General features: G+C 45.2%; 1 protein-coding gene across 1 annotated transcript in view; it reads left to right on the top strand.

The window, feature by feature from the left end:
* znf385c (zinc finger protein 385C) overlaps nt 1–27,391 on the top strand; it is a 545,533-nt gene that overhangs the window by 495,673 nt on the left and 22,469 nt on the right. Inside the window, exon 5 of the mRNA XM_070863987.1 lies at nt 22,394–22,553. Coding sequence (XP_070720088.1) covers nt 22,394–22,553 — 160 coding nt within the window. The remainder of the gene's footprint in view (nt 1–22,393; nt 22,554–27,391) is intronic.

Genomic DNA, 27,391 nt, shown 5'->3' with positions numbered 1-27,391 from the left:
CTTCAAAGCCCAGGAATATCGTGTTTTCCACCAAAGTGGTGTCCACACTGCTGATGGAGGGTCCCGTTCTGATGCAACTCTTTCGTCCCCTTCCTCATCGTCTCCCCCGTTGTTGGATGTGGAGGGCTCACGAGCAGGCTGCTGCACTTCTGGTTCATCATCTGTGTTATGTCTTTGGATGCTCTGATAATGACTCCACGAGGCAATGTATTGTACTTGAACTGTAGTGACCTTAGTCCATTTAATGTAACTCCAGGGTGAGGATCACACATGGTGGCCTGCCTTTTATACTAGGCCTGGCACACCTGTACAGATAACCTACAAGCCTCCCACTGCAGTGCCCTCTGGTGGCACACCTTAGTGACCATACAGCTGGTGTACAAGTTTCCCATAGTAGTGCCCTCTGGTGACACATCATAGGTAATAGTACAGACAGTAACATGTCTAGATACATGACAATCTGTAAGCACAACGCAACAGGACTGCATGGGAGGGGGCAGGAAGAGACGAAGGAGTTGGCTTGGGACATTTACATGTAAAAGAGGTAATGCATGTGGTATCAAGGATAAAGGACCTCACATAAACCACAAAGGGCATTATCATACTGTCACTGTCCCCAGGGGGCTCGACTTCACGGCCACTACTGCACCAACTGGGGTGCCCATGAAAGAAAAAGAAAGAAAGACTTACATTTATATAGCGCCTTTCATAACCACCGGACGTCTCAAAGCGCTTTACAGACAATGAAGTACTTTTGGAGTGTAGTCACTGTTGCAATGAGAGCAGACACTCGCTCCTCCACCTCTGTGATGTCCTGGATGTCAGGCTCCCCTTCCTTCGGTGCGCTGCTGCACACGCCTGTTGTGTGCCAGTTTCGACTGCAATAACAAACACAAAAAAGTGTGAGTGAGAGTGCAGCTCATCGTGTACCACAGGTGCCTTCCATAGTTGAATAGCTGCTTCTGTATGGAAGTGTGCAGATCTTCATTTGAACCTGCGTGGCTGCGCAGAGTGGCTGTGTGAACGGTGGGATTGGGGGACAACCACCTAAGGAAGGATGGGGCTGCAGTGTTGCCAATGCATATCGAGAGTGAAACGGTAGTGCGAGGAAAGGTCAGGCTGAGTAGGGAACAAGAAGGTCAGCGACAATTGGATGGCCAGGGCATGGCTGCTGAACATGGCCTGAACTTTTATGGTGTCGTCACCAATGAAGACCATGGTCTGATACACATAGTGAAGGAGCAGGTACTGCAAAGACCTGACATTGTGTGAGACAGTGAGGTTCACATTATGGCATGGCAACGTTACTAGAAAGGGTACTCACCCTGATGACCCTAGTGAAGCTGTTGAACTTCTTGCCACTTGGCGGAGACGTGCTGGGCCACCTCTCTCTGTAGGGACAGGCCTCCTTCCACATCGCTGCACATTCCACCGCCTCTCCACTCCCTCCACTAATGTCTCGACAACCAAGAAGCAGTGGGCACTCTGGCGATCTACTTCCTCCTCCATTTTCCCACTCTGAGCAGACTGAGCAGTTGGAACTGCGTCTGCGCATACTTATCTTACCGCGCCTTTAAGAATCGGCTGTGCACGGGATGTACAGTGGCCTTCGCAGCTTGTGCATTCATTGTGGAATTTCATCTGTGAGGATCTTTGATTCCACTGCCCTAAGAGAATTGGTCAACGACTGAGTTAGCACTCCCTTTCCCTCTTGGGGCGCTGTGACCTAATTTCGCGGTAGGCGGCGCGAACTTTCAGAGGGTGCTGCAGTTACCGCCCCGACATGATTAATGCCTCAAAATGAGCGATACCAAATTTCCAGCCCAGTGTGCCAAACCTCCTGTACCTTTGATCCATTCCCACTGAACTGCTAACCACCCAACTTCTCTTCCTTGCTAGCTGGCATTGTAAAGGTTCCATCTCAAAACCACTGTCATCACCCCACTTCTCAAAAGAAAATGACCTTCATCCCTTGTGTCCTAGCCAACTACAGCCCCTGCTCTAATCTCCCTTTCCTCTCGCACAACCTTGAAGATATTGTCACCTCCCAAATCAGTGCATATCTTTCCTGCAACTCCATGTTTGAATCTCTCTAATCATGTTTCTACCCCTGCCTCAGAACTGAAATGGCTCTAACCAAATTCAAAAATGTCACCCTCTGTAACTGTGACCATCATCTTCCCTCAGCCTCCTCTGCAGCCTTTGACAAAGTTGACCGCACCATCTTCCGCCAGTGCCTTTCCTCCACTATCCAGCTCTGTGGGACTGCCCTTGCTTAGTTCCACATGTAACTGAGGTGCCCCACATGCAAATGAGGTGCCCTTCCACTGACCCCACACTGTTTGGCAGCGATTAGTGTTGAACAGGGCTGGTGGGCATGATCCCAACCGTGATTGCCGCCCATGGAATTTTGGTGCCTTTTTTTTGTTGAATTCTGAAGAATGTACATTCACATATATAGTTTAGGAAATGTGTACATTTTGATTATGGAGAGCTTACGAGAGGAATGTATTTAGATTTCTTGGCGTAACTATGCTCATACTGGGAGCAATGTGAGTTTAGGGACTGAGGCAATTAGTTTGTTCTTCATCGCTTGATCAGTTGGATTTGGGCGAGGGCGGGGTGTTAGGTGCTGCTGAAACTCACTGATTTGCAGTTTGTGTGGAAGAATGGACAGAATCACGGAATATAATACCAGAAACATTGGTAAAAATCCTGGAAAACCCCATGATCCCATATAATAAAAATGGAGTTTTACTTATTCACCAAGGGCCATGGGGAATTGTGGAATGTGATCCCTCAAAGCACTAGTAAAAATCCCAAAGTCCCATGTAAAAAAAAAATCATAAATGTTTCAGCCCAATTTTGGCCACAGAAGGGGGAAACGCATCTCCTTGCAACTAGTAGCAGGAGTTATGCTCATCTCCTTGTTGTGTGGGGCCGTGTTTGTGCTCCAAGAAGATACTTTTTAAAGCCTTTCCATCTAGCCCTGGCCTCAGATGTTGGAGTTTTCCTTTTCTCAGCAGCATTCTTAGAATTGAAGCGATAATGATAACTACGCTGAGATACAAACCAACGCGAAGTTTGTAGCTGCCCATCAATATGAACATGTCCATCAATAGGTATTTCTGCCTGCGCCCTCCCAAACCCTGTACACATTTGGCCAGGTGGTCTTGAAGCTTTCCGTTAATGTGGCCACAATATGTTTGGCGGGAGCAGGGAGAGTGAATGAAGCAGAGAGTCATACTGAAGCCCTTTCCTTTGTGCATAATTGCATTCAATGTCCTTCGGGAACAGTGATGCAGTGAAAATTGCTTTTATGACTCAATTCATTTTTGTCTTATTGAAGTTCCATGGTTAAACTTGCTGTATAATTTGCATTTTAATGGTACCAATGAAATTTTGTGGAATTCTAATAAAATGTGATGAAGTAGAGTGATAAAAGATACACGGCTGATGGGATAAAGAATGTCAGGAACCTGTTTCACCGAACTGAAGTAAATTTAATTATAATAAGTGAAGTGAAAATCATTAATGAATTCTATCCTTCACTGGGGAGAAAAGTTGTGCTAGTTCATGAGGATGCTGATTCGATGTTTACAAGATGTAGAATTGCATATTTTCTTGCTCGTTTTGTATTTAAAGATTTTACATTTGCACAGTAAGTTATTTGATAGCAGGCAAAAAAAAGAGAATGTCCCCAATGTATAAAGCTAAAGATAGCTTAGTGCAGCAAGATAAATATAAAAGTTAAATGAGGTTAAGAAGCTGGTCTCGGGAGAGCTAAAATAGGAAATTAGGTTAGGAGGTAGCAAGGGATATTAAAAGATAGGTCAAAGATTTCTATTAATAGACTCACGGCAAACAGTTATTAAAGGTAATAGGGTACGAACATTGAAAGGTCCCAAAGCTGACATGGTATCAAGTAACCAAGGGATAGAAAATATACTAAATGACTTCTTCTCCACATTCATCGAAGAAACCATGGGCAATCCTTGAACATAGAAATTACATTTCTGGTGGGGGAATGGACAAAGTACGAAAGAAATAAAACTGTCAGAAAAGGTGATCACTGATAAAATGAAGAAGTTAAAGAAGCTGAGACAGTACATCCTGATTGACTTCATGCAAGGATACTTAAAAAAAAGGCTAGTGAAATCGGAGACATCCTTTAGAGATTTATTAGAAAGAGGAATACTGCCTGAGGATTGGGAGTTTATGCCAGTCTTCAAAAAGGAGCATAGGCATGGCCTTGGAAGTTCCAAGCAAATGAGTCTAACATCTGTTGTGGGTACAGAATTAGAAGGCAGTCTGCAGAGAAAAGATAATGAACAATTAAATAGGTTTGGTATGGTAAGCAAAAATAGATATTGATTTACAGGAAGGAAGGTACTTTCTAACAAATTTGTTGGAGTTCCTTGAGGAATGAACAGGCCTTGCAGACTGACATTCTGTAGAAGTGAGGAATATGATTTCAGCAAAGCTTTTGATATTGAGTCACACAATCGATTAGATAGGAAGGCGTTGCATGAGAGCAAGATTCTGAGGTTGACTGAAAATTAGCTAAAGCAAGGAACACTTGCGTGGATGTTATGAATGGAGTTGTCTCAACACAGCATAGAGTCACGAGTGGGTGCCACAGGACTCAGTGATGGTGCCACTGCTGTCTACAGCATATAGAAATGACTCGGGGCTGGGGACCGAAGCAAAGCTGGTATGACCACAGCAAGAGCACTGTATACAATTCTGGTCATCATACTGCAGCAAGAACATCCCGACATTGGAGGCAGTGCAGAAAAGGACAACCCAACTAATATCTAGTTTAAGGTATCTGAACTATGAGAACTATGAAGATACTGAGGTTGTTTAATCTGGAGAAAGAAATGCTCAATGGAGATATTATTCAAATATTTAAGATTGTTAAGGAAATAGATAAATTGGGCCCTGATAACATGTTTGACATTGCCACAAACTCTAGATTCAAGGGACACGGGCTCAAACTTAGAAGAGGGAAGGTACACCAACAGTTTAGATTTATGCAGGACCTTGCTGTGCACAAATTGGTTGCCACAATTCTCAAATTGCAACAAATAAAGTATTTCATTGGTTATAAAGCGCTTTGAAACATCTTCAGATTTTGAAAGGTGCTATATAAATGCAGCTCTTTATTTTACTTTATGCAGGGAGTGCTGAATGTGTAGAATGGACTACCCATGGAAAAGGTGCAGAAAAATATATGGGAGATTTGGCTATATATTTGAGGGACTGGACCATTGAGAGGTATTAATTTGGGGGCCAGCCAGATGGAGCACAGAATCTGTTCTCGTCCTATAATTTCCTGCGCTCTTATAGGACATGTCAGAGTTACTGATATGAACCTACTCTGTTGCTCACAAGCAAAGATGGCATCTGCTAGGAAAATAAGACAGGAATTTCCTCTAAGCTCTTTCCAATATGCTAATGTAGCTTCGCCAGAAGAGCGCTGGAAACCCCCGCCTACGAGTACAGTTATAGAGCCACTTCAAATGGATATGAAACACTTTGTATACACATTGACAGAGTAATGGCAGCATGAGGTGAAAGACACTTGTCTCTCCTCTTGGCGGCACATCACAAAATTTTCAACGGGTTAAATTATCACTTTTTATAGCCCCGTTAGTGCCTCTGGGGGGCGCTAATGGGGCTCACAGCAGTTTTTCCCCGGAGGTTTTGGGAGGTGTTGCCTTGGCAGCACTGCACCCAGCAGTTAGAGCCCCGGGCCACCGCGCAAGAAGCAATGATGTCATCGCCGTGCACGGCGACCTCTCACCGCCCCGCGGGGGGAAACAGCCCCACAGGCTGCGAGGCTGGCTGACATCCGCTCGCGGGACGCTGTTTAAAGGGGAGGCCTGCAGTGCCCCGGGCTGAGAGCTTTTTTGTTGGTTGACTCGTGGGGGAGCTCGACGATGGCAGCCACCATCGTGCGGCCCGGCACTCCGCATTAGCGCTACATGGAGTATCCGCCTAGTGCCGGGCTCCGTGGCGCGTTACAGCCCTGACACCACCCACAAAGGGCGCAGATGGCCAGCGTCAGCCCTCCGTATCCGTTAGGGGCGCTCGGACCGATTCCGCGTCGGGGAGGGGACTTCTGGGCCGGCTGATAAAAGTCCCGGCTCCGGAAGATTACCGCCCTTGATTCGGGGCATGGGGCAATTTCACCCCCTCACACTCCCGGGGGCGAAATTCCCCTGCTGTGCGCCCGCCATTAGTGCCTCCTGGGGGGGGGGGGGGAGGGTGCTACTGGCTCCCGCTAAATTGCGCAGGAGTGAGCAGAGGCGCCAAACCAGTAGCGCCGTGCCCTTGCTGGTAGTTCCCCAGGCCACTGAGCCTCCGCCGATGATGTCATCGCTGTACGTGGTGACACCTTTTCAACCCATGTCAGAAAATGGGTTGTGCTACGTGAGTCTGCCACAGGCGAATCGGGTTGCACTTTGCTCGTAGAGCGAGACAGGAATTTTATATTTATATATATATATATATATAAAAAACAACAACTTGTATTTGTTTATTTCCTCCTCTTACCCAGTTCCTTTTATTTTACAGTTAATTTGTTTCTCCACTCCCTCAACTTTCTGTTCTATTTGTTTTGGCAACTTAATTTTCTATTAGATGTTGATGAACTTTGCTCCCAACAACGGCCATTTAACAGAATATGTCTGACCTTTTAACATTTCAAATAATCCTCTTCATCCTTTCTCTTCCAATTCTTCTCATCTGGAGTGCATTTGGTTCTGGCAGTCATTGTAACTCAGTCAGGGTTGGGGGTAATATATTAGCATGGATAGAGGATTGGCTAACTAACAGAAAACAGAGTCGGGATAAATAGGTCATTTTCCGGTTGGCAAACAGTGACTAGTGGGGTGCCGCAGGGATCAGTGTTGGGTCCTCAACTATTTACAATCTATATTAATGACTTGGATGAAGGGACCGAGTGTAATGTAGCCAAGTTTGCTGATGATACAAAGATGGGTGGGAAAGCAAATTGTGAGGAGGACACAAAAAATCTGCAAAGGGATATAGACAGGCTAAGTGAGTGGGCAAAAATTTGGCAGATGGAGTACAATGTGGGAATATGTGAGGTTATCCACTTTGGTAGAAATAACAGAAAAGCAAATTGTAATTTAAATGGAGAAAAATTGCAAAGTGCTGCAGTACAGAGAGACCTGGGGATCCTTGTGCATGAAACACAAAAAGTGAGTATGCAGGTACAGCAAGTAATCAGGAAGGCAAATGGAATATTAGCCTTTATTGCAAAAGGGATAGAGTATAAAAGCAGAGAAGTCCTGCTACAACTGTACAGGGTATTGGTGAGGCCACACCTAGAGTACTGCATGCAGTTTTTGTCTCCGTAGTTAAGGAAGGATATACTTGCTTGGAGGCTGTTCAGAGAAGGTTCACTATGTTGATTCGGGAGATGAGGGGGTTGACTTATGAAGATAGATTGAGTAAGTTGGGCCCATACTCATTGGAGTTCAGAAGAATGAGAGGTGCTCTTATTGAAACATAAGATAATGAGGAGGCTCAACAAGATGGATGCAGAGAGGATATTTCCACTCATAGGGGAAATTAAAACTAGGGGACATAGTCTTAGAATAAGGAGCTGCCCATTTAAAACTGAGATGAGGAGGAATTTCTTCTCTGAGGGTTGTAAATCTGTGGATTCTCTGCCCCAGAGAGCTGTGGAGGCTGGGTCATTGAATATATTTAAGGCGGAGATAGACAGATTTTTGAGCGATAAGGGAGTAAAGGATTATGGGGAGCGGGCAGGGAAGTGGAGCTGAGTCCATGATCAGATCATAGAAACATAGAAAATAGGTGAAGGAGTAGGCCATTCAGCCCTTTGAGCCTGCACCACCATCCAATAAGATCATGGCTGATCATTCCTTCAGTACCCCTTTCCTGCTTTTTCTCCATACCCCTTGATTCCCTTAGCCGAAGGAGCCATATCTAACTCCCTCTTAAATATATCCAATGAACTGGCATCAACAACTCTCTGCGGCAGGGAATTCCACAGGTTAACAACTCTCTGAGTGAAGAAGCTTCTCCTCATCTCCGTTCTAAATAGCCTACCGCTTATCCGAAGACTATGTCCCCTGGTTCTGGACTTCCACAACATTGGGAACATACTTCCCGCATCTAACCTGTCCAGTCCCGTCAGAATTTTATACGTTTTTATGAGATCCCCTCTCATCCTTCTAAACTCCAGTGAATAAAGGCCCAGTTGATCCAGTCTCTCCACATATGACAATCCAGCCATCCCTGGAATCAGTCTGGTGAACCTTCGCTGCACTCCCTCAATAGCAAGAACGACCTTCCTCAGATTAGGAGACCAAAACTGAACACAATATTCCAGGTGAGGCCCCACCAAGGCCCTGTACAACTGCAGTAAGACCTCCCTGCTCCTCTACTCAAATCCCCTAGCTATGAAGGCCAACATACCATTTGCCTTCTTCACCACCTGCTGTACCTGCATGCCAACTTTCAATGATTGATGTACAATGACACCCAGGTCTTGTTGCACCTTCCCTTTTCCTAATCTGCTGCCATTCAGATAATATTCTGCCTTTGTGTTTTTGTCCCCAATCTCACTGAATGGCAGGGCAGGCTTGAGGGGCCAAATGGCCTACTCCTCTTCCTATTTCTTATGTTTTTATATAGGAACTGCAACACCTTCCTGAATATAAAAGAAAATCCAGGAAATGTCATTTTCAGGTTGGTAATGACTCTCCTGCCATGATTTAAATTCCAGTGAGCAACACTGCATTTACCAGGCTGCCTGGACGATTGAACCCAGATATTTCTGGGATTATAAAGATTTTAATTTTTCCATCAAAGAGCAGAAACTTAAAAACAAATTTAGGTTAATCTAACCCATAGATCATTACAACCAAAGGTGAATTACAAAAACAGAATTCTCACCCTTCATTCCTCAGACATTGGGGTGTCTGCTTATTTATTTTTATGGTAAGTTTCAAAGTTATCACAGCAAAATAGTACAGGAATTATGGTACAACGACCAAAGTCTGGAATCCTCGGGATCGAGTCTGTGCCGGGTTTTGGGTTTTTCTGGATTTCAGACAAGAAAATCAGTCGTCTGAAATCCGGAATCCTCGAGTGAATTAATGCCGGGTTTTGAGCAGCGAGGTCCGAAATCTGGCAAAACTTGAAACCCGGCACGAATTCCCTCGAGGATTCCGGATTTCAGACGATTGATTTTCTTGTCTGGAAGACTTCGCCCCCCCCCCCCCGCCGATTCACTCCGCTCCTTGCCGGCCACCAATTCCCACCGCCCAGGGGCCCCCGGAGCTGCACGTTTTACCAGTTTCTTTGTCCCTCGCTGCCCGATGCCGCCATCTTGGCCACATCAAAAATGTCCGTTTTTTGGACAATAATTCCGGATTCCGCACAACTCCATCAACTATGCGCAAAATTTCCGGTTTTCAGACAATTCCAGTTTTCGGAGTTCCGGATTCGGGACGTTGCACCTTTATATATCTATATATAAAAAAACAACTTGTATTTTCACAGCGCCTTTAATGTAGCAAAATGTCCCAAGGCGCTACACAGGATCGTTACAAAACAAAATTTGACACCGAGCCACATAAGTAGATATTAGGACAGGCGATCAGAAGTTTGGCCAAAGAGGTAGATTTTAAGGAGTGTCCTAAAGGAAGAGAGAGAGGTTTAGGGAGGGAATTCCAGAGTTTGGGGCCCAGGCAGCTAAAGACACGGCCACCAACAGTGGAGCGATGGAAATCGGGGGATGGGCAAGAGGCCAAAATTGGAGGAGTGCAGAGATCTCGGTGGGGGGTGGGGGTGTTGTGGGGCTGGAGGAGGTTACAGAGATAGGGAGGGGCGAGGCCACGGAGGGATTTGAAAACAAGGATTAGAATTTTAAAATCGAGGCGTTGTTCAACCGAGAGCCAATGTAGGTCAGTTGGCACAGAAGTGATGGGAACCAGCACCAGCAACCTTAAAGGGTTGTGGGGCTGGAGGAGGTTACAGAGATAGGGAGGGGCGAGGCCACGGAGGGATTTGAAAACAAGGATAAAATTTTAAAATTGAGGTAATGTCGAACTGTGAGCCAATGTAGATCAGCAAGCTTGTCATGATGATTACTCTGTTCCAAACCCTGGCTTTGCAGAATCTTACAACTTCTTGGGGAAATCCTAGCATTCAAGCTGACCTTGAAATGCTGATTTCAGCAATGATTAGGCACTTTGGCCTCACTTCAGTTTAACCATTGTAAATCATAATCAGGCTTTTGAATCTAAATACCTTTGGGACCTTTTTTTTATTAAAAATCCTTGTTATCTATTAAGGTTTATCGCTCCCCAGAAAAGAATTTTGCTGTGCCCTACATGATTACTTAGGACAAGTTTCAACACAAATGTAGAAACATAGTACAGGATGTGAATTACCAAATAAATAACATTTTATACAATTTAAAATCTTGTGTGTCTATGTGAAGATTAGTCAGACCCTTATCCTGACATTGTGGAATTCCTCTGGGGAATTCGAGCATTCAGGCTGATCTCTAAATTATCATTCCAGATGAAGAGCCACCTGGTGAGCTGCATAGAAGGTTAAAAAGGAACTAAAACTCTTCAGAGGCTATTAGACTAAAGCCTCTACCACAGGGGATACTCGCAAGGAGTATCCAGCACTGATAAATGTGTAGTGGGCCTGCTTCCAGTTCAATTGGACATAGATCCCTTCACTGTACTCCCATTGAAATTGGAAAAACTTGCCAAGTGGAGAATGTCGGGCAATATTGCACAGACCGCCACTCCATGGTCCAGTACCAACACACAGTGCCACCAATCCATGGTCCAGTACCAACACACAGTGCCACCACTCCATGGTCCAATACCAACACACAGTGCCACCACCCCATGGTCCAATACCAACACACAGTGCCACCACCCCATGGTCCAGTACCAACACACAATGCCACCACCCCATGGTTCAGTACCAACACACAATGCCATCACCCCATGGTCCAGTACCAACACACAGTGCCACCACCCCATGGTTCAGTACCAACACACAATGCCACCACCCCATGGTCCAGTACCAACACACAGTGCCACCCCATGGTCCAGTACCAACACACAATGCCACCACTCCATGGTTCAGTACCAACACACAGTGCCACCACTCCATGGTCCAATACCAACACACAGTGCCACCACTCCATGGTCCAATACCAACACACAGTGCCACCACCCCATGGTCCAATACCAACACACAGTGCCACCACTCCATGTACAACTTTCAAAATTATTAATAACCTATTTTGCTGTGGTATCGTACAATAATTAATCCGGTTTTGGGAATGCTTCTCGGGTTTGTATGATGTGAAGAAGTGTCATGACCTGTCCCAAAAGGGAAAAACAGGAATTTAATTTGAAAAATTAGGGATTATTTTGGAAAATATGCAGCTTGGTTTTTCAGTCATGTGTAAACCTACAGAAGCAAGTGATTGTCACGGGCTGGATTTTAACTCGGTGGCTCTGCAACCTCTCGCCGCTCCTGCTGTACCTGCCTACACTCCAATCACCGACCTGGGTTGTGGCAATGTCCAATCCAGCCGCTCTCCTGCACCAGCTCACGCTGCTCCCTGAGCTGCTATTCCGCCACGCTGGTTTCAGGGCCCGCAGCTCCGCTCCTTTTATGGCCCCGACCTGCTGCTGGTGTTCTCACGCAGTTCGGGGCTGCCACGCTGGTCGGGGCCCCAGGAGAGGCGTTGGTTCAGGGCCCAGGAGAGGCGAGGGCCCAGGGGGAGCACGGCCCAGCCCACACTGCGATATGTGCGCGCACTAGGTCCGTGCAGCAGAGCTGGTCTCCAGTCGTCTTGGGTAATCCTTGCCACTGGACCAAGACCTCGCTCTGTCAAGCCCGTGTGGTGGCTGGTGTGCAACGGCCACCCCACGTTAAAAGAATTCACCCTTCAATATATAGTTCGGGAACCTGGAATGTCAGGTCCTTCATTGAAACACCTGTGAACTCATCCCTTTTTGGTGTGGAAGCAAATCATCCTCGATACGAGGGACGGCCTACGAGAGATTTAACTCGGAGATAGTTTATGGTGGCCCATCGGCTTCCGAGTTAAGTGACGCGGAGGGGCTGTCGGAAAGGATTTGCAGGAGGGAAGTGGGGGGATTCCGGGGCGGGGGAGGCCGCAACTTCCCCTGTGGGGCCCGGAAGAAAGCTTTAGACTTACCAGAAGGGTCACTTCTGTCTCCGGACCAACCGCAGACCTGCGTCTGCCTTGTGAGAAAGCCTCTGCAGCTTTCTGGCTCAAGCTCCAGTTAAAATTGCATCGGAGTACCATTGACATAATAGGGCCCCGATTGGCATAAATGTTTGAAGCTCCTCCCTGCTTTAAGTAGCAGCCTCAGGGTTAACATTGCAAGCGGTTGGAGATGGTCGGGGTCGCGGTGATTAAGTAGCTTGCTCATATTTAACCGCCTGGTTTCCACAGGTCAAGTAGGATTAAAATCTAACCCCATGTATTGATCAGAATAGTGAATCACTGTAGGAAATGGCAAATTGCTACAATTTAAGACCTTATGCCAGTCAAGGAAACCGTTTAAAGTCTATTTATCACCCTTAGTCAATCTGACCTTATTTAGGCAGTACAATCCATCCAATTACTTGTAAATCCTTAATTATTTTTTTGGATTGTATGGAAACAGATATTTACAGCTAATTGCGGAAGGTGGGATATCTCATCATCATACATTACACACACATATTAAAATATATAATAAATTCCTTATTGATAATGCTGTAATATCCCTAGTCCATTGAAATAGATATAACGGTGTAATGGTAAGTGGCAATGAGCGTTGCAGTAACAGCTATTATTCTTCATTCCTTCACAGCAAGGTTCTGCTACCTCAAAAGAAAGAATGCGGTCGATTTTAACCCAACCCATCCAGCGGGACTCGGGTGGGTGGCATTTAAAGTCTTACCCGTCTATTTCTTGTGCTGGCCGGCATTTTAACTGCTCATTCCATCTTGATGGCTGAGTTGCTTTCATGAACTGCGTGCAACTCGGGATCCTATGATATAGTTAGGACCCCAGTTGTGATTTTAACTGAGTGGGCAGCAGCCAACCCATGGTGAGAAAACCTCGCAGAATTGGCGTCAGGCAATGACTGACTACACTCGAAGTACGATTTAAAGGGGCACTGAGCTGGAGCCACTCCGGTGATATGGATCTATGTGCTATTGGGCTTAGTGGATCTCCAAGAGATATTTCAGCTTGGAGAGTGCTTGTGTTTGTATTGTTCTGCCTTAACCCTCTCAGCTTATCATGGGTGCCATTTTTTTGCATCGTTGATTTGGATGGTGAAACAGTTGGAGGAAGAGGAGCAGCAGGTGGGTCTGTTAGAAGACAACACGCTCGTAGAAGGCCTTATCCAGCTCACGGGATCTGTAGGCCAAGGGCTACTTTTCTGGGTATGACCGAGGAACACTGCATCACCAGGCAGGCTGTTGCTGATCCATGTAGCCTGTAGCAACAGGGCCTACTGCCTGCTGGCCCAGGTTCCTCCCAGGCTGTTGCCGGGAACATCACCCATATCTCCCAGTCTGTAGTGTGCAGCAGCATCCAGCAGGTCACTAACGCCCCATTTGCCAAGGCCAACCAATGCATCACCTTTCCTATGGATGTCAGCACTCAAAATGAGAGAGCTCTGGAATTTGCAGCAGTGGCTGGCTTCCCTCGTATCCAGGGTGTTATTAGATTGCACTCGTTTAGCCATCAAGGCAACAGAACATGAGCCAGCAGCTTATGTTAACTGGAAGGGTTGGCATGTGATCACCACAGGAGGATCGTGTAGGTCTGTGCCAGTTTCACAAGTATGTGTAACAATGGCTTCATCCAGCAACACTCATCCATCCCCTCACTATTCCACCCTGACAGGAAATTGGGAATGGCTGCTTGGGGTCAAAGATTAATCTCTGCACACATTGCTGATGAACTCTGCTTCTCCTCATAAGCTCTTCTTCATTGACATCGTCCGGTTGTGATGATAGGTCATTGGCCTGAACTGTTAACCCGGCCTTCTCTCCATGGATGCTGCGTGACCTGGGTGTTTCTGGTATTTCGTGTTTTTATTTCAGATTTTCAGCAATATTTTGCATTTTGTTTTCCTGTTATTTTTACTTGTTTCTGATGTGGTGCTATAATCTCTTGCAGCCTGTAACAAAAAAGCACAGCTAAAAACACCGAACCAATCTTCCTTTGTATAGCACCAGGGTTGTACTCATTGTCCAAGGTGCTACAAAGAGAAAATGAGGGCAGAGACCTGTGTCATAAGATCTTCACCTACTGTGTGCTGTCCTGGAATTCCTGGGGCTTGTCGAAATGGGCATAAGCCTAGCGTTGTATTCGAAATGAGATGAAAAAGACAGTCCTGGTCCTTCAGCCTCAATTTCTCTATGACCAATGGATGCCCATTTTTAGTGACTCCAAAGGAAGCTGATTCTATGCCTTGCACTGGGTCTCGGCAACAAGGTGAAGATCCCCTGCTGCACTATAGCTGCACCCTTGATCACGCCTCTAATCCCCAGTGCAGGACCCTGCCAGGATACAGGCCTACAGGCCACCATATTAATAGCCTTGGGTGATAAATATTGGCCAGGACACTGGGGGGAACTCTTCTGCTCTTCTTACAGGTAGAATTCGGGGGCTTGGCAGGCCAAGTTGGCGGAGCGCATTTTCAAAGAATATAGGAGCCACCATATCTTCTGACTAATTGTGAGCAAAGGCCCGGGGGATTCACTAGTACTTACCAAACAGACTAAAATGATTTGAATTTGTGTTAGGAACAATATTATCAAACCAAAGGGAAAGCATTCAAAGAGCTGGCTTGTGTAGGCTTCAGATATGTTGGCTGAGTTCAGATTTAGTCAGATCTGGTTGCTGAGTGAATAATGTGCAGTAATATGATACAATATGATACATAGGGTGGAATTATGTTTTGTCACATAGTTCCACCCTATGTAGTACATGTGGATAAATCTGAGCATCATTCTATTTCTAAGAAGAGCAGAGGAGTTCTCCCTGGTGTCCTGGCCAATATTTATCACTCAAACAACGTCACTAATAACAGATTATCTGCTCATTAACACAGTGCTGTTTGTGGGATCTTGCTGTGCTCAAATTGGCTGCCGCGTTTTCTAGATTGCAACAGTGACTACACCGCAAAAATACGTTATTGGCTGTAAAGCGATTGAGGACATCCTGAGGTCATGAGAGGTGCTATATAAATGGAAATCTTTATTTATTTCTTCTTCTGTAATGCTTATACACACAGTGCTCTGGTTCTGTCTGTTAAATTACGACTTTGACTCAATGACCAATTCTGAACACTATCATTTTTTACAGTCACAGTGACACACTTGTCAATCTGAAGTATCTCAATAAAGGCATGTAAACAGGACAGAGAAGACATTTTTATTATGTCTTCAGATAGCACATGTGCAATTATGATGTGAATATATACCAGGCATATTATCTCCTGTATTTTTGACCCATGTAGGGGCAGATTTGCCTTCCTCACCCCATCCAGCATAAGTTAGATGGTGTGCTTTTCACAGGCACCCGACTTGACCTTGGCTGAATCCACCAGTATATCTGGAATTAGCTCATTGTCATATCCTGGGTAATGCTGTCAGCAGGTTGAGGGAGGGATGTTGTGGCCTCAAAGGCCTGCATCATTTACATACAATTTAAAGGCCTCTTTGAGACAAGAACTTTCAGCCATACTAGGAATGCCCCAGGAAACGTGTATTAAAGGCAAAGGGGGTGGGAGGTTGAAACCCAACATTACGGGTCTCCGCAACTTTGACTTTTACATAACACCTAGAATTGTCACGCACGGGGCATTAGGGAGAACAAAATGGCCCCCTATATCCCTTTAACCTCATACTCTTTTCTCAGGAGGGATAGATTACTGTCCTAGATTTTACAATCCTGTCATCAAATCAGTACTTCCGTGGTAGCGCCTGTGATATTCCATGCCTATATATCTTTGTTATCAATGGGCTCCTTGTGCAGTCTCGTATTCTGCCTGTTTATCACCATGCAAACAAGAGAGAAATGTACCTTGTTCATATATTATTTTAAAAAATAACAGGTTATGATGGGATAAGTTACAGAGGTGCTTGAGTCCATCATTTATTTTGGCTAAAAATATCCAAATTTCACTTTTGTATCTCAATTTGCAAACTGGATTTGCATCCAGCTTGCTATTGTTGTGATGGAAGACACGAGTTATGTAGTGGGATGATATCCCATATTTCAAGGTCATACAAGTTGACAAGGTGATCTTGTGCAGGTGATTTAGCTCCCGATGCTGTTCACTGATCTAATTTGGACTTGGGATCATCATTCTGCCCATGCACTTCTCTAGTTTACAAAAAATGAAATGTAGAAGTCAAGAGGGCACTCAATAATTGTCTTAGATGGACTGCATCACAAGTGATTATGATTGCCACTGACCTGTAGCAAGACTGGCAAGGATAAGACATGTTGATATATCGTTTGTTAGTCTAATATAGCCATGCTTGTTGCTCTAGACACTTTTTTTCCATGTAGTTAATTTTTTCTTTTGTCTTTTATCATTGTGTTTGACAAGCCTTATGGTTACTTTGCATAAATATATTAATGAAAGAAAATAAATACCTTTTTAATTACGCTCATTAGGACTGAAAAGGTCCTGTCAGTGTTTGAGCATGATCTTTATAAACCCCAAATTGTCCGATATACATTTTCAAATTTTGCCAGCTTTTTGTCAAATTTAAGTAACACTTCTGTGCTTAAAATATTATCTTTGGGCTGTACAATCAATTTTGTACCTTCACATTTTATGCTTGCTCCCATGCAAAGCACAATTATGCATATAAATCACATACAGAGCGAGTATTTGTGTGATAAAATATGCCATTTCGAATATTACTTATACATCAGCAGTCCATTGTATGCTTTTGGTTAGTGTTGAAACTATTTTTCAAGAACAGAACTGGTCAGTTTGTTACCAGATGTCCTTATCGCTACTCACAGTGCACTGTGTTTATAATTACCGTATCAGTCAATGTTTTGTGTAGGATGAATTTTTAAATCACACATTGCCTCAGTAAGATTTATTAAGAAGATGAAGCTGAGATTTTGTGAATGACCGCCTATTTTATTATGCATTACTAGTCCACAAACCAATAATGCAGCACAGCCACGATATGTAAAACACGATGTTGGCTAGAAATAATATGAGGTATTATCAACTTTAAGCAGATGGGCAAGTCCTCAATGATAGGTGCTTTTCCATTTAAATCCCATTCCAACATGCTTTCAAATTTGGGAACAGTCAGATTTGAGAGGCAGCAGACCAGGGAAAAACCAAATAAACAAAACTGAACTCAACATAAAAGACATATAAATAGATGACCAAATGCCTTATGGATTAAGTCAATTGTGAGAAGTGCGTTGTGAATAACAGTGCAGTCAATAGAATAAGATAGCATTTTAATTCAACTTGTTTCCAATTAATTTTCTTATTTATGAGTCATAAAATTTTGACTAGAGAACAATGGAAACCCAATTAAGTTCACAAGTTTTAGAGGAAACGGGCATGCTTCTGTGACCAGGGATTGTAACCTAGTCAAAGTGAATAAAGGATTTTCTGATGCATCTCACTCACGTTAACTAAACAAATGTCTCGCTCACACTAGCTATGTAAATGATTTACTCACAACAGCTCAGTTTAGTCTCACTCGCACTAACTAAATCAATGTCTCACTCACACCGGCTGGATAAATGTTTCCGAGACCATTACACTGCTGCAATAGAGGTTGCCCTTCTGAGACTACGGTTAATGCACATTATTAGGACAGAATAAATAGACTTGGTTGTACTGTACCTGTACTGAGAGTACTTAATGTTGAAGTTAGATCAAAGGTGGAAAAACACCCTGTGTGTCTTCACATTCTCCACATTGTTTTATTTGTTCCCATCTAAGAAATCCTCCCTAGTCATACACTGAGCCCCAATGCTGCCCTCTTCTGACTCTGGATTAATACTTGGAACCTGCACCTTCACTCCACACTTAGGGGCCAAGTTTCCACCGACGCTTAGAACGGTGCACCTCTGTGAGGTACGCCGACGTTCTGGAACAAAAAGCATGCCTAATCCTTACCGTGGTATTCTCCACGATCATCAGGCCTCCTTCGGACTCGGCGGAGTGCAGCAGCACCAGCGGGGGTGGAGCCAGGTCCCAGCGCTGAGAACAGTACCAGGACCTCTGCACATGCGCGCGAGAGTGTGCGCACACGTGCAGTAGCTCCTGGCCCCCAGGTTCCGTGTGCGTGTGCCGCAGGCTGTGTGGGAGGGGCCCGAAGCACGCCACCCCTAGCCCTGGCCGAATGGGCTCCCCGCCGCGACCTGCGAGGGAACAGACGGCAATGTCCGTCATCGGAGACAGGAGATCCCGGGAACAGAAAGCCAAACAAAAAAAGGGAGAAGGAGCTGGCAAAAGTGACCATCAAGAAGGAAGATGACTGAGGCCATCGAGTGTTCCTTGGGACTGTCTCAGAGATGTTCGGGGAGCAGGGGATAGCAGGAAAGCAAAGAGATTGGGGGCAAGATATGAGTAGGATGGGACCCGGGCAGGCTCGTCTGTTTAACGTTCTGCACTTTCCCCCCCCACCTCCACCTCCACCTCCCCTTAGGGCCCAAGTTTGCCCAGGAGTTGCTCTGTTTTTTTTGGAGCAACTAGATTTTTTGGAATATCTTAAAAATCGCAATTCTACCCATTTAATTTTTTTTTTAGTTTTTTTTTTGGTTTCGTTTTTTTTTCAAAAGGGGGCATTACCAGCCACTTACGCCTGTTTTGGCCAGTTAAGCATGTTTAGACAGCTAAAAGTTACTCCAAACTAACTTAGGCCAGCGTATGTGGCCACTTGTGGCCGCACAGTAAAACCTTGTGGTGAGCTAAAAAATCAGCACAGGTAAGTACATTTAAAGCACCAAAAACAAATAAAAAATACAAGGAAGCTGAGAGGACCTGCACATAGCACCAAGACTTACAAAGCACTAAACAACTAGATTAAAAATAGATTGGTAAACTAGCAAATACATTATAGCAAGTCCTGTAAATAGAATTTCACCCAAACTATTTTATCGAATTTCTTTTGAAAGCAGATAAAGAGTAAACTTGAATGTAAATCAAACAAGAATTTAGGATCACATAATCAATCAATAAATAAATAAATAAACAAATACAAAATAGAAGTCCTACCTTCAGCAAAGGTTTACAGCAGAAAAACACGAGCAGCTGGGTAGTGTTGCACAGAGTCTATACCGTCTCCTGCCCAGCTGCCGGCCGAATGGACAGTCTGGTTGGTGGGTGGATGGGACCACCTGTGGCAGGAGACTGCAGCCTGGGACCCTTGGGTTTGGTCCCCAGAACTGGGAAGGGAGCATCAGCCCTGGTCAGTGATTAGAAGGCTGTCGATTGGGAGACCTGGGGGGGGGGGTGCGGGGGGAAGCTACCGGTTGGACGGGGAGGCAGGGAGACCTGTGAGCGGGCGGGGTGGGGTGGGAGCGCGGGGCCTCCACGTCCCTGGCCATGCCGGGTTCTTTGACCGATTTTGGCCTCCGACGCACCTCCCCTGGCTGTCGGGTGGGTAGGCCTGCAGCTCCAGGCCACAGCTGGCGTCCGCTATTGGGAGGGGAGCTGACATCGGGACGGGTGGGGGGAGGCATGTCCGATCGTGGGGGGGGAGTCGGCTGATTACAGGGGTCTGATCACGGGTGGCTTACAGGTGAGCTTGGTGGGCCGGGGGCAGCACTCCTGCTTTTTCTGACCCACAAGCAGTGCTGAAAAGACACTTAACCTGTTTCATCCAGCTGATCTCATCTCCCTTCAGCAGCCGGGTTTCCCAGGTCAACATGTGTGTGGCTGGATACAGCAACGGGCCGCCGATGAGGGAACCCATTTGGCCAGGGTTAGGGGCGGCGTGCTTAGGGCCCCTCCCACACAGCCTGCAGAGATTGCGGGGGTGAGGATCTACTGCACATGTGCGTACACTCTAGGAGAATACCAAGGTAAGTTTTAGGCACGGTTTTTCTTCTACAAATGAGGTGCGCCGTTCGAAGCGGGGGAGGGCAAACCTGGGCGCATAGAGGCCAATTTTTAAGCCTCTGAGCCTCTGCCCTCTGCAATTCTCTTCACCTCACTACCTCCACCCCACCACCCCTTGCCTGCTTTCGAATGTCTCCTTTATATCCCTACATTCTACTCTACATAAACCAGAGGTGATCCAAAACTCGGCTGCCCATGTCCTAACTCGCACCAAGTCCCACTCACCCATCACACCCGTGCTCGCTGACCTACATTGGCTTCTGGTTAAGCAATGCCTCAATTTCAAAATTCTCATCCTTATTTTCAAATCCCTCCATGGCCTCGCCCCCTCCCTATCTCTGTAATCTCCTCCAGCCCAAAATGTCTGCGCTCCATCAATTCTGCCCTCTTGAGCATCGCTGATTATAATCGTTCAATCATTAATGCCTTCTGTTGCCTAGGCCCCAAACTCTGTAACTCCCTGCCTAAACCTCTCCACCTCTCTACCTCTCTTTCCTCCTTCAAGACGCTCCTTCAAACATACCTCTTTGACCAAGCTTTCAGTCAGCTGCGCTAATTTCTACTTCTGCGGCTCGGTGTCAAATTTTTTATCTCTTAATACTCCTGTGAAGCACCTTGAGATGTTTCACTCAGTTAAAGGTGCTATATAAATACAAGTTGTTTTTTTTTAAAGTGCCTTCAGAGTCTTTATTCCTCCCCCACCGAAGTCATTTTTCTACATGAAGTGTACTTTATAAATGTAAGCTGTTATCAGCACCAATATTGCTGATGAACACTAAAAAAACAAAGATAATTTGGTTGGCCTCTTACTATTTGGACACATTCAAATCCGCCACAAAGAAAAATATGATCAGAATTGTCAGTTGTCAGTTGGCTGATTTGATATATTTCTTCCGCCTGTAATAAGATACGACATAATGAAAAATGCCAATGCTAGTAACTGAGTGAGTAATGCAGGGTGTGTGGACGTGAAGACGGAAATGAAGTCAGTGGTTGCCCTGAGGGGCTTGAGTTCCAGGCCACCAGCTGCTGTGAGTTGGCGACTGTTTGTTTTTTTAAGAGCTGCCTCTTCCAAACGCTAAATTATTCTGTCGAGCTCTGCTGGGTATGAGTATGTTGACAGAAGTAAACAAAAAGACGTTCAAATGAATCAGAACCCTTTGTCACTGATTTTAAAAAAGGGTACTAATGGCTGGGGGAGAAGGAAGGCATTGTCCTGCATACCCTTGTGGAATGTCCCACATTGGGGACATTTTTGCAAGAGAGTGCTTGAGTTTCTGAAAGAAGCTTTGAGGATGAGCTGTGTACCCTGAGGGAATCTGTCTAACTTGAATCCAGATCAAAGTGAGTTTGCTGATAGCTCAGAAACCTATTTCATCTTCCAGCGTTCGTGTTTGAGTGAGATACTGCATGTCAACAAATAGGAACAGCTTATTTATGGAGTGAAAAGAACAAAGGGGTTAAATCGTATTCTGCAGAGGTTGTGGTGAAATAGATATCGCTCAACAAGACTTGCGAACCCTAGGCTCATAATTGGCTTCCTGTAATGATTTCTAACAGTATGTTTGCCCTTTGTCTCACTCTGCAATATGTGAATGGATTCGTAATATTTTTTTAATGAAGTGTTTCTAAAATGAAGAAAAAATGTCTCTCTGATAAGACTACCTTTAAGTAAGGTAATATTTATTATTAATCTAATAAATATGATAGAGCCCAAATGAACTCAGAACATTTGGTGTCCATTATCATCTGGAGAAAACCAATGTTTGTTGCTGCGTCTGTTTTCATTATTATCCCGAGGACTTCAGCAAAATGTATTGGTGGGTGTTGAAAATGTTTGTACTTGAACTTAGTAGTACAGTTGGACTATAGATTTTATCCTTGAAACCTGGGTTGTCCTGTAGAGAGCATTTTAAGCTGAATGATAGAATGAAGTACTGGTGGTTACAGTTCTGTATAATATCAGTGGATGGGATATGAGGGGAAGATCGCCAAAGAGGTGAATTGGCTTTTATGTGATTTTTTTTCTTCTTATAGCATATTGGTACCAATACATTAAATAACCTAGTGACATCTCTGGCTTTTGATTGATGACATTATATGCACTCATCTTTATACAAAGGTTAGATTGCATGAAAAGCATTCTGATCAAGCTATTTTGGTCTTAACTGAATGGTTCATTTTGTTTTACTTTGTAGAACCAGGCTGAGGCCCACTACAAGGGTCACAAACACGCTCGAAAACTCAAAGCACTGGAGGCCCTGAAAAATAAGCAGAAAATTGCAGCATCCAAGGAGGACAACATGACACAATCCATTCACAACCTTGATGACACCATGAGCGATCCAGAGAAAACAGGTTAATTGCCCCATTTCTATTAGAGATGGCTGACTTTGTGCATTTTATACTTTTAATCACTATTGTCCCAAGGCTGCCATTTCACTTTTGCTTTGATGCAAAATGGCTTTGGGGCACATCAACATGGAAGTGTCAGGTTAGCAATCTGACACCAGAGTGTAGTAAAGCAAGAGATGTGAGACCACCTCTAATGTGTTGCCTTACACTTCTTGACCTTCACACCAGCTGCAGTATAACTCCAATCCTGTGCAAAGCCATCATCATCATCATAGGCAGTCCCTCAGAATCAAGGAACACTTGCTTCCACTCTTAAAATGAGTTCTTGGGTGGCTGAACAGTCCAATACGAGAACCACAGACTCTGTCACAGGTGGGACAGACAGTGGTTGAGGGAAGGGGTGGATGGGACTGGTTTGCCGCACGCTCTTTCCGCTGCCTGCGCTTGTTTTCTGCATGCTCTCAGCAATGAGACTCGAGGTGCTCAGCGCCCTCCCGGATGCACTTCTTCCACTTAGGGCGGTCTTTGGCCAGGGACTCCCAGGTGTCAGTGGGGACGTTGCACTTTATCAGGGAGGCTTTGAGGGTGTCCTTGTAATGTTTCCTCTGCCCACCTTTGGCTTGTTTGCCGTGAAGGAGTTCCGAGTAGAGAGCTTGCTTTGGGAGTCTCGTGTCAGGCATGCGAACAATGTGGCCCACCGAACGGAGCTAATCAAGTGTGGTCAGGGCTTCAATGCTGGGGATGTTAGCCTGGCCATGGACGCTGATGTTGGTGCGTCTGACCTCCCAGGGGATTTGTAGGATCTTGCGGAGACATCGTTGGTGGTATCTCTCCAGCGACTTGAGATATCTGCTGTACATGTCTCTGAGCCATATAGGAGGGCGGGTATTACTACAGCCTTGTAGACCATGTGCTTGGTGGCAGTTTTGAGGGTCTGGTCTTCAAATACTCTTTTCCTCAGGCGGCCGAAGGCCATATAGTAAAAGTGTCAGGTGTTTCATTCAAATTTCTCGGAACTTTATAAACTAACTTTTGACTATTTTACATGCAATGAGTGAAAGGTTACTCTCAACCTCACTCACGTAATGCTGAACTCAAGTGAAGCTCCGCACCTATTTCCAAGGAAGCATGAACAGTGCCCTTTGTCTCTGCTCCATGTGATCCAGAATGAGGCACAACCGGCAATATAACTTGGGTCTTACTGATACTTTGCAGATACCCGTCAGACCTGAATCCGGACTATAATTTTTGTTGTTGATATGGTGGCTTTGGTTCAAAAACTGCAATGTGTTCGAGACTCCACTCACTGTTTTTAAACAGTAAACTACTGTAGAAGTAAAAAATACTGGTCAGTTCAGTAATGTAATGTCTCAGATATTTATCAGTACTGGCAAGTTGGATACTTTTGATTAGCAATCAATTTCTAATATCTAATAGGCGGTTCCAGCATTATTGCGGATAATTCAGGTTCTATTTTAGAATGTAAATATTTCATTAGCAATGAATGATCGATTGTTAATTTACAAAAATAAACAGGCTTTCCATCACACTTCTGGTGAAGTTATAGTAGCAGAGAGGATATAATTACAAGGGAACTTTAGCTTAAGAGCCGATTTGTTATGATTCAGTGTTAGCCGTCACACAAGTCCTCAGTTTGCTTCTCACATTCAGTAGGTCCCTGCTAGTTTTTTAAAGTTATCATCCCATCACCCAGCTACTCGTCTCCTTGTAAGTGACAGCCAGGGCAGTCAGGTCAGTAGCTCCGTTGAGACTAAAAATGGGAGCGTGGTGCCAGTCCATGAATCTCCCGACCAGAAGCTCCACATTGGCAACATGAGCTTAGTTGCCATTTTATTCTGTCATAGAATCATAGAAACTTACAGCATGGAAGGAGGCCATTTCGACCCATCGTGTCCGTGCTGGCCGACAAAGAGCTATCCAGCCTAATCCCACTTTCCAGCTCTTGGTCCGTAGCCTTGTAGATTACGGCACTTCAAGTGCATATCCAAGTACTTTTTAAATGTGGTGAGGGTTTCTGCCTCTACCATGCTTTCAGGCAGTGAGTTCCAGACCCCCACCTCCCTCAATTTTCCTCAAATCCCCTCTAAACCTCCTACCATTTACTTTAAATCAATACCCCTGGATTATTGACCCCTCTGCTAAGGGAAATAGGTGCTTCCTATCTATCTAGGCCCCTCATAATTTTATACACCTCAATAACGTCTCCCCTTGGCCTCTTCTGTTCCAAAGAAAACAAACCCAGCCTATCCAATTTTTCCTCATAGCTAAAATTCTCCAGTCCAGGCAACATCCTCGTAAATCTTCTCTGTACCCTCTCTAGTGCAATCACATCTTTCCTGTAATGTGGTGACCAGAACTGCACGCAGTACTCTAACTAGTGTTTTATACAGATCAACCATAACCTCCCTGCTCATATACTCTATGCCTCAGCTAATAAAGGCAAGTATCCGTATGCTTTCTTAACCACCTTATCTACCTGTACCTTTGAGTCAGTATCTCTTGGAATCACAGCAGTGCTAAGAAAGTTCCCTCACCTCCACACAATTGAGCAGTTGACCATTTTTGCCTGCCAAGATTTTCATGCCAAACTTTTGTCTGTAGCAGGAAAATTTGGCATGAAGATCATAGTGTAACGTTTTCAAATTATAATCTGTGGCAGCTGCTCTGCTTCCATTGAGACTAGAGGTGCCAACTCTAGTTGGATGTATTCCTAGAGGTTTCATTACTTGAAGTCCCACCTCCCATGGCTGCCCCGTCTCTACACTCCTGCCACTGGTTGCCCGACACACCCATCCTCCTGACGCGCCATCTTCCTATACTAGTTGGACAGTGAACAGACTCGTTATGACACAATTGAATGATCCTTGATGGTTCTCGATTGTCAACTTCTATATATTTTTTTTAGGAGTAATAGAAAAATGTTTTCAAAGACAATGATAAAAGGGTGCACAGCTTTTTTAATGCTCCTGTGGTTTTTCTCTGGGGTTGCTCACAGCTGTGACCTGGAGATCCATCTTCAATTCCCGGAGACTCCAGGACAATCCTGGAGAGTTGGCAACCCTAATTGAGACCCGTTTAAATAGGTGCCTCAGCACCGCTAGAGTAAATAAGACTCAACATAATCCTGGGTCAGCTCCACTACGTGCAGTTTATCTGCTCTACCCTAACATCTCTCTTGACTTGTTTTTAAACTGCCCTGATGCTCACCACTGCAAATCCAATTTCCCTTTCCCGAACTGGACCACACTGGCTGCCCTGGTCTCTTCCGAAACAAGAACAGCGATGGACGTATACTGGCATGCTGTCAATGCAATGCCTGGCGCCACATGTGTGTGCCAGCCCCTGAAAAGTGATTCTTTAAATTTGAGAAGAAATCAGCCAGCATAACTTCACTGGCGATAATAAGGGGATGTAGGTTAATGTACATCACACACAGTGCCCCATCTGTGTAACAAGGAAACTCTTTCTCCATTATGTGTTTCACTTTTCTGATCATGAGTAATGATATCATGATGGGTGTTTATAAATGCTGACCTTCACTTAAAGGTATTTTCACATTGGCGAGTTACCAAGCAAATTGTCTGCAACAACCAGGAACCAACATTTGCTGAAAGCTAACCTAACATTTGACTACATGGGGTAAATAGTCTCAACTGAATTTTTCAACCATGTACACATTATTTGGGGTACCTGAGGAATTCTGTTGTGGGGGCTGTTACTGTCTGAAAAAGTCAATGGTAATAATTGAAGGAGCAGGCAAAGGCTATGGCTAGGTGGTATGATGGAATAGGGATAAGTATAACATCAGATGTTGACACAGCCCACCCATGCAGAGACCTCAGATACTATGAAGTGCACTTGCCAATCACCAGCGTGAAGAAGGCACATAAAGACAGCCAGACATTCTCCTCACATCAGATTTTTCTTGCTTGTTATTTAGATATTGGGTTTGATATCACTTCAGAGATACCTGTGTCAAAGACCGTTGTTTGACTCGGTAGAAAGTTTATGGAACCATTCCTCACAATCACACTGGAGATACTGGGCAGAGTTTTCATCAGGAGGAGGGTTGGGAGCAGGGGGGGGGCTAGGAAGCAGTCGGGAAACCCGGGAGAGTGGGTTTCCTGCAGGGCCCTGTCAAATTTAACAGCATTTGAAACTTCGGTTTCCTACCCGCAGCCAACCAGATGGAGAGACTAGCTGGCTGCAGGCAAGTAGGCCTATGGCACTAAGGCGCAGAGAGGAGGGAGGGAGGGATCAAGTGGGGGCCGGGGGGGGGGGGTGGTCGGGAGCCGGACCCAACCATTGGGGGGAGGGGGAGAATATCGGGGCCGGCCTGGAGAACAATCCGGTGGGGGAGGGGGAGGCCGGAGGCCTAGTGGGGGCGGGAGTCTGGGGGGATCAGGGGGGGATAGGAGGACTCATGGGGGTGTCTCCGATCACAGGGGGTGGTTTAGGCATGGACGCTGGATCCAGAAGTTAAGTGTAAAGCCACCTAACCTCCTGGATCCAGCAGTCCTCACCTTCCATTAGCTGTCGGGTTTCCCGAGGCCTGAGAAACCCAGCCAGCCACAGTTAAATATTAGATGCTGGTTAAATCTGAGGCAGGCCAGCCTCATTATAATATTTAAATGGCTGACCCTCCTAACTCATTGAAACCTGAAGTGGGCGGCTTGGAAGTGGGCTGTGCTCGGGATTCAGGTTTTTACCATTTTAACTTCCCACCCGCCCCCAACCCACCTGTTTTTTGGGGCCACAATTCCACCCTTTGAGACAACCAGGAATAAATTCAAATGCTGCTTGAAGCTGATTTCATTAAT

The sequence above is a fragment of the Pristiophorus japonicus genome, chromosome 21 (assembly GCF_044704955.1).
Source record: "Pristiophorus japonicus isolate sPriJap1 chromosome 21, sPriJap1.hap1, whole genome shotgun sequence".
NCBI classification, from domain to species: Eukaryota; Metazoa; Chordata; class Chondrichthyes; family Pristiophoridae; genus Pristiophorus; species Pristiophorus japonicus.
Note: the sequence above shows the minus strand (reverse complement) of the source record. Positions and strands in the feature narration are given on the sequence as shown.